The sequence below is a fragment of the Nicotiana sylvestris genome, chromosome 1 (assembly GCF_000393655.2).
Source record: "Nicotiana sylvestris chromosome 1, ASM39365v2, whole genome shotgun sequence".
Taxonomy (NCBI): Eukaryota; Viridiplantae; Streptophyta; class Magnoliopsida; order Solanales; family Solanaceae; genus Nicotiana; species Nicotiana sylvestris.
Genome location: NC_091057.1, coordinates 172,841,105 through 172,856,629, shown reverse-complemented (window position 1 = coordinate 172,856,629; position 15,525 = coordinate 172,841,105). Strand labels below are relative to the sequence as shown.

At 37.4% G+C, this 15,525-nt stretch overlaps 3 protein-coding genes across 3 annotated transcripts; 2 read left to right on the top strand and 1 right to left on the bottom strand.

The window, feature by feature from the left end:
• The first annotated feature begins 553 nt into the window (after positions 1–553).
• Positions 554–1,218, top strand: LOC104222017 (agamous-like MADS-box protein AGL62). The gene is made up of 2 exons (XM_070156574.1): positions 554–929; positions 989–1,218. The coding sequence occupies exons 1-2, from the start codon at positions 554–556 to the stop codon at positions 1,216–1,218; spliced, it is 606 nt and encodes a 201-aa protein (XP_070012675.1).
• Positions 1,219–6,340: 5,122 nt separating this feature from the next.
• LOC138877074 (uncharacterized) lies at positions 6,341–7,375 on the bottom strand. Its single transcript, XM_070156556.1, has 2 exons — positions 7,144–7,375; positions 6,341–7,044 (listed from the first exon to the last, which is right to left on the bottom strand). The coding sequence occupies exons 1-2, from the start codon at positions 7,373–7,375 to the stop codon at positions 6,341–6,343; spliced, it is 936 nt and encodes a 311-aa protein (XP_070012657.1).
• A 3,941-nt stretch (positions 7,376–11,316) lies between these two features.
• On the top strand, positions 11,317–11,981 carry LOC138877072 (agamous-like MADS-box protein AGL62). Its single transcript, XM_070156549.1, has 2 exons — positions 11,317–11,692; positions 11,752–11,981. Exons 1-2 carry the CDS (start codon positions 11,317–11,319, stop codon positions 11,979–11,981), a joined length of 606 nt encoding a protein of 201 aa, XP_070012650.1.
• The last annotated feature ends 3,544 nt before the right edge of the window (positions 11,982–15,525 follow it).

The window sequence follows — 15,525 nt, the reverse complement described above, 5'->3', positions numbered from 1 at the left end:
CTAATTAATAAAAGTATGCATTGTCTAATTATGATCATTAAGGATTAGCGCAGTCGAGACAAAAAAACGATGAATGAAGGCCAAATGGGTTTGGCTCAAATCCTTTTAAAAAAGAAAGTAACATAAATTTCTGGACTCCCAAGTTCCTCAAACAATTACGTAAACAACGTATTAGCAAAACAAAAGGTTATATTGAACATTTAATATTTCCTCTTTTTAAAATTATTTTTAACTTGTTCTCAAATAAAATGCTGGTCAAGTGCAGTCCAACAACAAAACTCAAATTAATAAAAGTATGTATTGTCTCATTATGATCATTAAAATTAGCGTTGGCAATACAAAGAAACAATGAATGGAGGCAAAATGGGTTTGGTTCAAATCCTTCAAAAAAAGAAAGAACATAAGTTTCTAGACTGCCAAGTTATTTGAATTCATTTACCTAAAACAATTACAATGAGAATGAAAAATCACAGTTTCTTACATAAAGCTCTTGGTGTTGAGACTCAAAATCACCAATTTCTTTGTTTCTCAAATCTCGAGTGTTTAATTACCCATGGCAAAGGGTCGCCAAAAGGTTGATATGGTGAAGATGCAGAACGAGAGTAATTTGCAAGTGACTTTCTCTAAGCGTCGTGCTGGTCTCTTCAAGAAGGCTAGTGAACTTTGTACACTATGTGGTGCTGAAATAGCCCTTGTGGTATTTTCCCCGGGCAAGAAAGTTTACTCATTTGGCCACCCTTGTGTGGATTCAGTAATGGATAGGTTTCTCACAAGGAACTCTCAACCAAATAATGGCCATAACCAGCTCATTGTGGCTCATCGAAATGCTAGTGTTCGTGATCTCAACATGGAGCTCACGAACATTGAGGGGATTCTCCAAATGGAAAAAAATCGTGGAGAAGCCCTACAAGCAAGGAAGAGAGATAACGGTCATTAGTGGGAAGCACCAATTGAAGAACTTAACTTTTTTCAACTGCAACAACTGAAGGATGCATAAAGAAAAAGGTTGAAAGAGAGGCACAAAACCAACAAATGGTGACTAGTAATGCATTCCCATTTCTCACCTTTGGAAGTGCCTTGGCTTCTATTGGTGCCAGGGCAAGATCTTCATATGGTTCCTATGATTCTTTTCCATTTCAAAATAGGGTTTCAGGACACAATTTTGGTGCGCCTTTTGCTAACAGGGCTAGTGGATCTATTTTTTCAGTAGTTGCTTAGTAGTTCGACTGTCAATACAGGAAATCCTGGGACTTCAAGACCTATCATGCTTAATTATTAAAAGCTTGATTATAAGCGTCTAAGTTCATTTTCATTTGAGTTATCCGATGTGTGTGTCTTTTGTGTCATCATATAATGGTCATTAGTTATAGTTCGTGTTACTAGGAATTCAATGAGTTCAAACAATAGCTATATAAGTGATCAGTCCAGTGTGTTGTCGTAAGGGTGAAGTAATTTATAATATTATCAGTATGTTTTATATTTGTCCCGCTATTTCATCCTTTTGTGCCTTATAAGTTTTATATTTTTGAATGGTGTTACTCATTTATTTAATTTACCATAAAGTGGTAGAGCGCCCTAGTTTTAGTTCCAATAAGAATCAACCATACAGAGACATGGTGGTTTTAAGTATCTAAGGTTATTTTATTATATATACATAGACAATTACATGTAGATTTATTCTCATTGCTAGTGATAACTCGGTGTGGGTAAATATTAACTATTAAGTTCGTAGTATATATCTATAATTTCTTCTAAAGAAATAACGAAATGACCTCTTAAATAGTTAAAATTGTGAAGTTTGCGATATATATATATATATATATATATATAGAGAGAGAGAGAGAGAGAGAGAGAAATCATAGTGTGCCTGCATATATTATATATTGTGTACCAGATATATATACTTATATAGTGGCTGCAAGATGTGATTGATTTAATTTGTACGTGAAATAATCTATCTTTTTTAGAATTAACTGTATATTACATTGTAATCCATACGTTACTATTGTTTCATTTTGCATTGTAATTTGCTTTAAATCTGAGCCCTTGTTATATTTGTGAGCACATGATTTTTGTCCGATTAAAATATTCCTACAAAAATTCACAAATAGGTTTTTCTTAATTGCTTTTAAGTTTTATAGAATTTGTAGGAATTTTTTGTTAATTGTTTGCATTTTGTGCACTCTTAATATTTTAATGTCATGAAAATACCAAAAATTATTTAATTCTTCGTTGCATAACATTTTAGGTTTTTATTTGCATTTTTAGGATTTAAGTCGTTTATTAATTGTATTATTAAACAAAAATTACGAAATACATTGGTTGTTTGCATTTTTAGTCTTTAGTCTTAATTATTTAGTGATAAGTTAGTAGGAAATAAGTTAGGGATAATTTTACAAATAGATTTAGAATCTAATTTAGGATTTTATTTAGTATGTTTAGGATTTTTAATTTTTAAAATCAAAAGAGAAAAAAAGAAAAAGAAAGAACAAAGAAAAGGAATTAAGGGAATTGAACCTTGTTTAAATTTGGGAGTTTTTGTGTAACAAACTGTTAGCTTTCATAGTTGTGGAAGTTCTCAGAACGAAGGTCAGCTTAGAGAGAAGGCTAAGAAGAGAAAGGGATTAACCGTTCTATTGAAGGAAAAAAATGAAAGTCTCTTTGTACATTAGCTCCTATTGTGTATTTGTACACTTTAACATACACTTACTTCCTAACTAACCACATTAATTAGATTTAACTAACTATAGCTAGCTAACCATAGTTTACTAACTCCACTTCTCTCAACACTCCCCCTCAAGCTGAAGGCTTGAAGAGATTCTTCACTCCGAGCTTGTTCAGAAGATAGTCATGTTGGGCTTTGCCCAAGCCTTTTGTTAGTAAGTCTGCTAGCTGTTCCTTAGTTGATACGTGCTGAGTCTTCAGTACCCCTTGCACTATCCTTTCTCGAACAAAATGACAGTCTATGTCAATATGTTTAGTTCTTTCGTGGAAAATGAGATTTGCTGCAATTTGAATTGCAGCCTTGCTATCACACATAAGCTTTACAGGTGAGTTTAGATGAACTCCAAGCTCTTTGAACAGCCCATTTAACCATACTATTTCTGCAGTACATGCTGCCATGCTCCTAAACTCAGCTTCTGCAGAACTTCTGGAGACAGTCTCCTGCTTCTTCGATTTCCATGAGATCAAATCATCTCCAAACTTCACTATGTAACCTGTGACTGACCTCCTAGTTTGTAGGCAAGAGCCCCAGTCAGAGTCACAGTATGCAGATAACTCATTTGCATTCTGTGCTGGCATGAAGAGTCCTAGCCCAGGAGCTCCTTTTATGTACCTCACTACCCTCAAAGCTGCTTCCATATGAGAGACTTTTGGGCGGTGCATATAGTGACTCAGGACTTGAACCACAAATGCTATGTCTGGTCTAGTCATAGTTAAGTAGAGTAATCTCCCTACAAGCCTTTGATAGCTGCCTGGATTCTTGAGTGCAACATCTGATTCTTCTAAGCTTCCTATGCCTGTTATAGCTTTGTCATACTCCTAAGATGTTAGCTTTTGATTCACTTCTAGAGGTGTGCCTGCTGGCTTGGCTCCCCCTAGACCTGACTCAGAGATAAGCTCCAAGGCATATTTCCTTTGAGACATAACTATACCCTCTTTTGATCTAGCAACTTCAATGCCCAGAAAGAACTTTAGCTCACCTAGATCTTTCATCTTGAAATTCTTCTGCAAGTCAGTTTTTGTCTGATTTAATAGCATCATATTGTTGCCTGTGATCAGTAGATCATCTACATACACCAGCACAATAACTAGATCACTGCCATTGTGTTTGGTAAACATAGAGTAGTCAAAGTAGCTCTGTTGAAAGCCCATGTGTAGTAATGCTTATGTTAATTTCTTGTTCCATTGTCTTGGGGCCTGTTTGAGCCCATACAAGGCCTTGTGTAGTTTGCAGACCTTGTAAGACTCCCCCTGTCTGGCAAACCCATCAGGTATCTGCATGTAGACATCCTCCACTAGGTCACCATTGAGGAAGGCATTGTGCACATCCATTTGATAGATAACCCACTGTTTAGCAGCTGCTAAGGCAATGATGGACCTCACAGTAACCATCTTGGCTACAGGAGAAAAGGTTTCTGAGTAGTCAAGGCCTTCTTTCTGAATATAGCCCTTGGCCACCAGTCTTGCCTTGTATCTCTCAACTTCTCCTGAAGCCTTGAACTTTATCTTAAAAATCCATTTGCACCCAATAGGGTTTTTTTCCAGCAGGCAGGTCCACAATGCTCCATGTATGATTGGCTTCTAGAGCATCTATTTCAAGTTTCATAGCTGCAATCCACTTGGGATCTGAGGCTGCTTCATTAAATGACTGTGGTTCAGTAATAGATGAGTAGGAGGATAGGGCATGAAGGTGAGCAGGTTTGAGAGCATTGTAGGATACATGTGAGGAGATAGGATACAGGCAGGTGTGAGAGGAAGCAAGAGTCACATAATCTTGCAACCACAAAGGAGTTTTGCTAGGTCTTGATGATCTTCTCAGACTCACAGAGGGAGCTTGAGGGTCCTCTGAGGTATTGTGTTCTTCTGTCAAAGGAGAAGAAAGAAGAGAAGGAACTAAGGAGAGAGGTTCCTCTGAAGGGTGTATGTCAGTTGGATATGTGTCAGTTTGTGTTCTCATAGGTGTATCATAGGATAGAGGTGAATGATGAACTTCAGTAACTGCAGGAAGAAGATCTAGAACAGGGAACATAGGTGTGCCAGAGCTTTGTGAGCATTTGAATGGAAATATGTCTTCTTTAAACACCACATTTCTGCTTACAAGGAAGGTTCTTGAGTGAAGATCATAGACCTTATATCCCTTCTGAGTTGAGGAATATCCTAGAAATGCACCAGGTACTGCTTTGGAAGCAAATTTGTCCAGCTCTTTGGGTGAAGTTACATAGCACAAACAACCAAATACTCTGAGATGAGTGAGGTTGGGAGCATGTAAATAAAGCATCTCAAAGGGTGACTTGCCACCAATAACTCTTGAAGGAAGTCTGTTGAGCAAGTAAACAGCTATAGATACACAATCTCCCCAGAATTTCAAAGGCACATCAGCTTGAAACCTCAAAGCTCTGGCCATTTCTAATATAGTCCTGTGCCTCCTCTCAGCAACTCCATTTTGCTGAGGTGTATAGGTGCAGGTACTTTGATGAATAATGCCCAAGGATGACAACAAACTGTGAACTTCTTGATTAAAGAAATCACTACCATTATCGGTTCTCAGAGTCTTAACTATTGTGGAAAATACATTCTTCACCTTTGTTAGAAACTCTTTAAGGACAACCACTGTATCAGACTTAGAAACAAGTAAGAAAACCCAGGTAAATCTGGAAAAGTCAGCTACAATAGTAACAAAGAACCTTTTACTGTCATATGTAGGTACTCTATATGGCCCCCATACATCACAATGAATCAGTTCAAATATATCATTAGAGGTAGTAATACTTAGCTTGTAAGGTAACTTTGACTACTTGGCTAAAGGGCAGACAATGTAATGTGTGTGATTATCCTTCAAACTACTTAGAGTTGTATGCTTTTTGATTACATCTATAGGTGCATGACCTAGTCTTCTATGCCACAATGCACTAGATTCAGAGTGTTCACTAGTCATACAAGCAGACTTATTTTCAGGCATAGTAGACTTATATATAGAGTTCACCTGCACAGTTTTATTCCTTTGTTGAGTTGAATCATGACTGAATATACCACCGACTAATGTCTTGCCTTGTAATAGGTACAGTCCCTTGTCCTCCTTACCAATTCCCTTCACCTGACCATTGTAGAGATCCTGGAAGATACATAAGTCAGGAAAGAATGCCACAAGACACTACAGCTCTTTAGTCAGTTTAGATACTGACAGTAGATTGTACTTAAACTTTGGAATGTACAACACATTGTTGATATCCTGATTGTTAAGAACACTTGCTTTTCCTATATGTGTAATAAAGGCAACATCCCCTGTTGGCAAGTGAACTTTACTTCCCTTTTGAGAGGGAATTGACTGACATGAACTTAGCATTTCTAGCGTGGATGTCATATGATTTGAAGCTCCAGAGTCTATTATCCAATTGAGATTAACAGCCTTGGATAACAGAGCTATTAGTTTACCTGCAGTTACAGCTCTGGCAGAAGAGCCTTCATCTGCTCCCTTGTTAAGTAGTTCCACTATCTGCTGATATTGCTCCTGTGTAAAGTAAGGGACTGTTTGTTGTTGCTGATTCTGGACTCCAGTTGGTACAACATTCATCTGTATTTGTTGAGGCTGGAAACCAAATGTAGGTGAAGTCCCACACTACAAACCTCCAAATTGCATCTGCATATGAGCATTTTGCATAGTAGGACTGTAATTGGTATTGACATGATTAGCATATGTTCCTGAGTTGCTTCCCTTCTTCTTCATCTTAAGGTTGGACTTGAAGTCTTGAGGATATCCTATTAGTTTATAACAGTTCTCCCTAGTATGACCTTTGTAGTTACAATAATCACAAATCAGTGTCTTCTTCTGAGCTCTAAACTGTCCAGTGCCAGGATTTGGATTTTTGTTGCCATACATAGCAGTGCTGTCATTACCTTCTGTTACTTGCATCATTTGCGTGAAGTTTGCCAGATTTCTCTGACTTTCAACATCCACAAGGAGAGAATATGCCTTGTTGATACTAGGTACTGGTGTCATCATCATTATTTGACTTCGAGCTTGAGAATAAGAGTCATTCAGTCCCATAAGGAACTGAAGCAACCTATGATATTCAAAGTGCTCAGCATATTTCTTTGACTCTGAACACGGACAACCAGGACAAGGCATGAGTGCATCAAACTCATCCCATAGATCTCTTAATTTTGAGAAATAGTCAGCTATATTCATTGTTCCTTGTGTTAATGTATGGATCTCTCTGTGCAAGTACAGAACCCTAGATCCATTCACTTTGTCAAATCTTTCCTTCAGATCTTCCCACACCTTGTGAGCATTGGAGGCGTACACTACAGTGCTTAACAAACCTGGACGTACAACATTTATAATCTAAGAGAGTACTACAATATTTACCTTTTCCCATTGTTCATGAAATTCAGGTTCAAACTTCGATTTTGGGTACCTACCATCAACAAATCCTAGTTTGCTTTTACCTAATAGACCTATTCTCATAGATCGACTCCACAAAGCATAGTTATCCGACCCAGTTAACCGAAGAGAGATGAGTGAGCTACCTGGAGTATCTGTTGGTTGAAGATATAGAGGGTGATTATGATCTATCGTAGGGAAAATAGCTGGAGCAGCTGGTACATTCGCACGTCTGGGAGCACTCTCATTTATTTCGTCTTCTATAGCCATTGATGAAACTTTTTAGAGGTCAAATTGAGCAAAACCCTAGCTCAGAGGTGTTGTCACCTTCAGACACTTCAGCTGAACTTCAGTAACACACATACACGCAGATGAGCGAGGAACTAAGCTCTGATCATAGACACTAGCTCTGATACCATGTTAGCTTCCATAGTTGTGGAAGTTCTCAGATCGAAGGTCAGCTTAGAGAGAAGGCTAAGAAGAGAAAGGGATTAACCGTTCTATTGAAGGAAAAAAAATGAAAGTCTCTTTGTATATTAGCTCCTATTGTGTATTTGTACACTTTAACATACACTTACTTCCTAACTAACCACATTAATTAGATTTAACTAACTATAGGTAGCTAACCATAGTTTACTAACTCCACTTCTCTCAACACAAACTAGTAACTAACTTTGGGAGGGAAATCGAAGGAGCTATAACTAACTCATTGTCTATATAAGAAACATCACTAGCTCAAACTAATCAATCCGCCAATTATAGTTAGAGAGGTACGTAGTCTTAGTTTTAATATCCTTTTAATTTTTTTTCCAGATTTGTTGCTGCTTTTATTTCTTCTTCCTTTTTTCTATTGTATGATTAAAGTTTCAGTTCTCTCTCTCTTTTAGATACTCAGTTTGGCGGTGCCATTTAAAGGTTTTTACAGTTTCTGGAGTAAGAACTTCTGGTTAGTATGTTATTAATCTTTTGAGTCTTTATATTTTATCGCTATTAATTCTAAAGATTATTCATGTAATCAAGATATATATTTTTGTTGATGCAGAGATGTCGAAAAAGAAGAAAAATCTGCTTCGTAAACACACCAAGAACATAAACGATGATGATGCAGAGATATGGGCCAGGAAAGATGACAAATCGACCAGGAAAAATGCCAAATTGACCGGCCAGGTCATGAGAAAATAAAAAAACGAGAAGAATGAGAAGAACTACTCCATCCTCTGCGCCAATGAAGAAGTAGACGATACAGCCTATGAAGAAGCAGAAATAACAGAGGAAATGTAACAGAGGACATAGCATTTTATGACCTTGTAATTAGCGAAGAGTAAATGTAATCTTCAAAAGGAAATGTAATGCCAGAATCTTATGCTCCTTCTGAAATTAGTTACTCCATATTTTCTTCGGCCAGTGTTGACTGCTATGAAAGTTCTTGAACTGAAATTAAAGTCGGTTGGTTTGATAAGGTAAATTAGGTTGAAAAGTTCTTTTTTCCCCAAAGTCTCTCTTTTTAATCTTATGGAATCCAAGTGTAGAATCTTACCTTGAAACCACACCCTTATCAAACCCTCAGATTTCCCAAGCTCCCTTTGGGTTTTTAAGCTCCTAGCTGTTATTCTAAAAAAAGGGTCATAATTTTTGAAGCTGAAGATCAAGATTTTGGGCTCTTGATGCTTCCATAATTTCTGACATAGTGGGATATTTGTCTTCAGGAATAGCATTATAGGTTCTTGTTTCAGCTAGACATTGGTTGAGAGTATCTGCTTTACTTCGGTGACTGAAAGATGAGCAACTACTAGAGATTGAAATCTGGGAGAAGAGTGATTTAGTTTTACTGAAAGGATAAGAAGCTTTTTTATTCCTAGATGTTGGTGTTCTTGGATGAGGAATTGAGTTGTGGAGTTTCTAACAACAATTGGGCATTTCGTGCAAGGATATGAACTTATTGTGTTAAAATTTTGAGTATATGAAATTGTGGAATCTCTCACAAAGTGGACATAACAGTAATTTTCTGGATATCATTTTAGATTATATATGTTTCTCCTCTTATTCGGTAGAGTATAGCAGGGAATCAAGGATATAACAGGGCTGCGAAGTGGAGGTAAGGGATGAGGAGTTGAGGACATAACAAGGTAGAAAATTTAGGCAAAGAAAGAATTTATCGAGCATGTGGACTCATTATCTTCTAGATCCAAATATCATAACAAGACAAACTATAAATGAATTTTTTTTACTAATCCCAACATTTTATCCTTGTGCATAAAGCATCAATTCATATACCCCAATTAGTCACATTTATAATATGATTGCTCATCTACTATAAAGTGAGGTTAATTTCACTTATGGTCACTCAACTATGTTTCAATTTCACTAAAGTCACTCAACTATTTTTTATCATTTAAAAGTAACTAAACTTTCACATTGTAACTTAAAAGTCATTTTGGCTCTACCCCCTACCATAAATATGACATGGCATAAAATTTAATGAGAAAAATCCAAAAATAAATGTCACATAAGCTTAAATGGACCATAACCACTTTAGATCCATTTCTCCCTTAATGTGATTTGACCCATATCCAAAATGGGTTTCAATAGGGGAAAAAACACACACCCCTAATAAAATTAGGTTTTGTGATTTTTTGTGGGTTTTTTATCGTACAAATACACACCCAACTATGCCTTATAAAAAGGACTAAGCGGTCGCTGCAAATATAATCCGGTTTTGTGACGACCCAAAGGGTCATCACCTGTTTTCTTATCAAATTCTGTGATTTTGAGGCCTTGAAAAATTCATTTAGAGTCGCCTCGATTTTCCTGCGCAGTCCGGGCGTGTAGCCGGAAACTTAAATATGAAATTCTGTGAAAAATGTTAAGTTTTGATGTTAAAATGAATAAATTTGACTTTGGTCAACATTTTGGGAAAACGGGTCCGGACCCGTGATTTGACGGCCCCAGAGGGTTCGTAGGAAAATATGGGACGTGGGCGTATGCTCGGAATCGAATTCCGAGGTCCCAAGCCCGAGAAATGAATTTTTTTAGAAAATTATTTTATGGAAATGTTTTAGAAAATTGGAAATGAAATCTGATTAGAAAGCGATTGTATCAGACCCGTATTTTTGTTCCGGAGCCCGGTACAGGTCTTATATATGTTTGAAATACTTCCTGTAAAATTTGGTTAAAAACGGACGCCGTTTGACGTGATTCGGACTTAAAGTTCTAAATTTGCAACTTGATGAAGTTTAAGAAAAAACTCTTGATTTTGAGATTTGATTCATTGTTTTTGAGGTTATTTAGGCAAATTGATCGCACGGATAAGTTCGTATGATGTTGTTGAGTTAGTACACGTGTTTGGTTAGGAGCCCTGAGGGCTCGGGAGTGTTTCAGAATGGTTTTAGGCTTATAAATATTGCCGTCAGTTCTGGTATGTCCTTCTTCGCGTTCGCGGGAGGACCTTCGCGAATGCGATGAGTAAAATATTGCCGAAGGAAACTTCCTTCTACGCTAACGCATAGACCAGGTCGCGAACGCGAGGCAGCGGGGGGCTATACCTTCGCGAACACGTTCCTGGCCACGCGAACGCGAAGGCCAAGTGGCTTGGGCAGGGGGAAAGGGTAGAAAACCTTACGCGAACGCGACCTTAAGGATGCGAACGCGAGGGCTCGAGAAGCTATAGCTTCGCGATCGCGAGCCCCTTAACGCGAACGTGAAGGCCAAAAAGCCTGACCCATCGCGAATGCGAGAGATCTGTCGCGAACGCGTAGCATTAAATCGCCCAGTTATTTTTAAGTTTCAAAAACAGAAGGCAAACGGGATTTCTCAAAATTTTTCAAAACTTCTTCTTCTCCAAAGCTCTTAGGCGATCCTTGAAGTACTTTTTCACCAAAACTTCTTGGGTAAGTAATCTCCAACTCATTTTCTTCCTTTTTCATCAACATCTAATGAATTTCTAGGCCTAAAATATATGATTAAGGGTGGAAAATTAGGGATTTGGGTAGAGTTAGAGCTTTTTGATTTTTCTTGATTCAAAATGGGTTTGGTTCAAATCCTTCAAAAAGAGAAAGAACATAAGTTTCTAGACTGCCAAGTTATTTGAATTCATTTACCTAAAACAATTACAATGAGAATGAAAAATCACAGTTTCTTACATAAAGCTCTTGGTGTTGAGACTCAAAATCACCAATTTCTTTGTTTCTCAAATCTCGAGTGTTTAATTACCCATGGCAAAGGGTCGCCAAAAGGTTGATATGGTGAAGATGCAGAACGAGAGTAATTTGCAAGTGACTTTCTCTAAGCGTCGTGCTGGTCTCTTCAAGAAGGCTAGTGAACTTTGTACACTATGTGGTGCTGAAATAGCCCTTGTGGTATTTTCCCCGGGCAAGAAAGTTTACTCATTTGGCCACCCTTGTGTGGATTCAGTAATGGATAGGTTTCTCACAAGGAACTCTCAACCAAATAATGGCCATAACCAGCTCATTGTGGCTCATCGAAATGCTAGTGTTCGTGATCTCAACATGGAGCTCACGAACATTGAGGGGATTCTCCAAATGGAAAAAAATCGTGGAGAAGCCCTACAAGCAAGGAAGAGAGATAACGGTCATTAGTGGGAAGCATCAATTGAAGAACTTAATTTTTTTCAACTGCAACAACTGAAGGATGCATAAAGAAAAAGGTTGAAAGAGAGGCACAAAACCAACAAATGGTGACTAGTAATGCATTCCCATTTCTCACCTTTGGAAGTGCCTTGGCTTCTATTGGTGCCAGGGCAAGATCTTCATATGGTTCCTATGATTCTTTTCCATTTCAAAATAGGGTTTCAGGACACAATTTTGGTGCGCCTTTTGCTAACAGGGCTAGTGGATCTATTTTTTTAGTAGTTGCTTAGTAGTTCGACTGTCAATACAGGAAATCCTAGGACTTCAAGACCTATCATGCTTAATTATTAAAAGCTTGATTATAAGCGTCTAAGTTCATTTTCATTTGAGTTATCCGATGTGTGTCTTTTGTGTCATCATATAATGGTCATTAGTTATAGTTCGTGTTACTAGGAATTCAATGAGTTCAAACAATAGCTATATAAATGATCAGTCCAGTTTGTTGTCGTAAGGGTGAAGTAATTTATAATATTATCAGTATGTTTTATATTTGTCCCGCTATTTCATCCTTTTGTGCCTTATAAGTTTTATATTTTCGAATGGTGTTACTCATTTATTTAATTTACCATAAAGTGGTAGAGCGCCCTAGTTTTAATTCCAATAAGAATCAACCATACAGAGACACGGTGGTTTTAAGTATCTAAGGTTATTTTATTATATATACATAGACAATTACATGTAGATTTATCCTCATTGCTAGTGATAACTCGGTGTGGGTAAATATTAACTATTAAGTTCGTAGTATATATCTATAATTTCTTTTAAAGAAATAACGAAATGACCTCTTAAATAGTTAAAATTGTGAAATTTGCGATATATATATATATATAGAGAGAGAGAGAGAGAGAGAGAGAAATCATAGTGTGCCTGCATATATTATATATTGTGTACCAGATATATATACTTATATAGTGGCTGCAAGATGTGATTGATTTAATTTGTACGTGAAATAATCTATCTTTTTTAGAATTAACTGTATATTACATTGTAATCCATACGTTACTATTGTTTCATTTTGCATTGTAATTTGCTTTAAATCTGAGCCCTTATTACATTTGTGAGCACATGATTTTTGTCCGATTAAAATATTCCTACAAAAATTCACAAATAGGTTTTTCTTAATTGCTTTTAAGTTTTATAGAATTTGTAGGAATTTTTTGTTAATTGTTTGCATTTAATTGCATTTTGTGCACTCTTAATATTTTAATGTCATGAAAATACCAAAAATTATTTAATTCTTCGTTGCATAACATTTTAGGTTTTTATTTGTATTTTTAGGATTTAAGTCGTTTATTAATTGTATTATTAAACAAAAATTAAGAAATACATTGGTTGTTTGCATTTTTAGTCTTTAGTCTTAATTATTTAGTGATAAGTTAGTAGGAAATAAGTTAGGGATAATTTTACAAATAGATTTAGAATCTAATTTAGGATTTTATTTAGTATGTTTAGGATTTTTAATTTTTAAAATCAAAAGAGAAAAAAAGAAAAAGAATGAACAAAGAAAAGGAATTAAGGGAATTGAACCTTGTTTAAATTTGGGAGTTTTTGTGTAATAAACTGTTAGCTTTCATAGTTGTGGAAGTTCTCAGAACGAAGATCAGCTTAGAGAGAAGGCTAAGAAGAGAAAGGGATTAACCGTTCTATTGAAGGAAAAAAATGAAAGTCTCTTTGTACATTAGCTCCTATTGTGTATTTGTACACTTTAACATATACTTACTTCCTAACTAACCACATTAATTAGATTTAACTAACTATAGCTAGCTAACCATAGTTTACTAACTCCACTTCTCTCAACACTCCCCCTCAAGCTGAAGGCTTGAAGAGATTCTTCACTCCGAGCTTGTTCAGAAGATAGTCATGTTGGGCTTTGCCCAAGCCTTTTGTTAGTAAGTCTGCTAGCTGTTCCTTAGTTGATACGTGCTGAGTCTTCAGTACCCCTTGCACTATCCTTTCTCGAACAAAATGACAGTCTATGTCAATATGTTTAGTTCTTTCGTGGAAAATGGGATTTGCTGCAATTTGAATTGCAGCCTTGCTATCACACATAAGCTTTACAGGTGAGTTTAGATGAACTCCAAGCTCTTTGAACAGCCCATTTAACCATACTATTTCTGCAGTACATGCTGCCATGCTCCTAAACTCAGCTTCTGCAGAACTTCTGGAGACAGTCTCCTGCTTCTTCGAATTCCATGAGATCAAATCATCTCCAAACTTCACTATGTAACCTGTGACTGACCTCCTAGTTTGTAGGCAAGAGCCCCAGTCAGAGTCACAGTATGCAGATAACTCATTTGCATTCTGTACTGGCATGAATAGTCCTAGCCCAGGAGCTCCTTTTATGTACCTCACTACCCTCAAAGCTACTTCCATATGAGAGACTTTTGGGCGGTGCATATAGTGACTCAGGACTTGAACCACAAATGCTATGTCTGGTCTAGTCATAGTTAAGTAGAGTAATCTCCCTACAAGCCTTTGATAGCTGCCTGGATTCTTGAGTGCAACGTCTGATTCTTCTAAGCTTCCTATGCCTGTTATAGCTTTGTCATACTCCTAAGATGTTAGCTTTTGATTCACTTCTAGAGGTGTGCCTGCTGGCTTGGCTCCCCCTAGACCTGACTCAGAGATAAGCTCCAAGGCATATTTCCTTTGAGACATAACTATACCCTCTTTTGATCTAGCAACTTCAATGCCCAGAAAGAATTTTAGCTCACCTAGATCTTTCATCTTGAAATTCTTCTGCAAGTCAGTTTTTGTCTGATTTAATAGCATCATATTGTTGCCTGTGATCAGTAGATCATCTACATACACCAGCACAATAACTAGATCACTGCCATTGTGTTTGGTAAACATAGAGTAGTCAAAGTAGCTCTGTTGAAAGCCCATGTGTAGTAATGCTTATGTTAATTTCTTGTTCCATTGTCTTGGGGCCTGTTTGAGCCCATACAAGGCCTTGTGTAGTTTGCAGACCTTGTAAGACTCCCCCTGTCTGGCAAACCCATCAGGTATCTGCATGTAGACATCCTCCACTAGGTCACCATTGAGGAAGGCATTGTGCACATCCATTTGATAGATAACCCACTGTTTAGCAGCTGCTAAGGCAATGATGGACCTCACAGTAACCATCTTGGCTACAAGAGAAAAGGTTTCTGAGTAGTCAAGGCCTTCTTTCTGAATATAGCCCTTGGCCACCAGTCTTGCCTTGTATCTCTCAACTTCTCCTGAAGCCTTGAACTTTATCTTAAAAATCCATTTGCATCCAATAGGGTTTTTTCCAGTAGGCAGGTCCACAATGCTCCATGTATGATTGGCTTCTAGAGCAGCTATTTCAAGTTTCATAGCTGCAATCCACTTGGGATCTGAGGCTGCTTCATTAAATGACTGTGGTTCAGTAATAGATGAGTAGGAGGATAGGGCATGAAGGTGAGCAGGTTTGAGAGCATTGTAGGATACATGTGAGGAGATAGGATACAGGCAGGTGTGAGAGGAAGCAAGAGTCACATAATCTTGCAACCACAAAGGAGTTTTGCTAGGTCTTGATGATCTTCTCAGACTCACAGAGGGAGCCTGAGGGTCCTCTGAGGTATTGTGTTCTTCTGTCAAAGGAGAAGAAAGAAGAGAAGGAACTAAGGAGAGAGGTTCCTCTGAAGGGTGTATGTCAGTTGGATATGTGTCAGTTTGTGTTCTCATAGGTGTATCCTCCAAAGTCAGATGCACGTGATGCAAACAAACGTTCCTACTAGGGATCCGGCATGTGGCTTTGTTATACTAGGT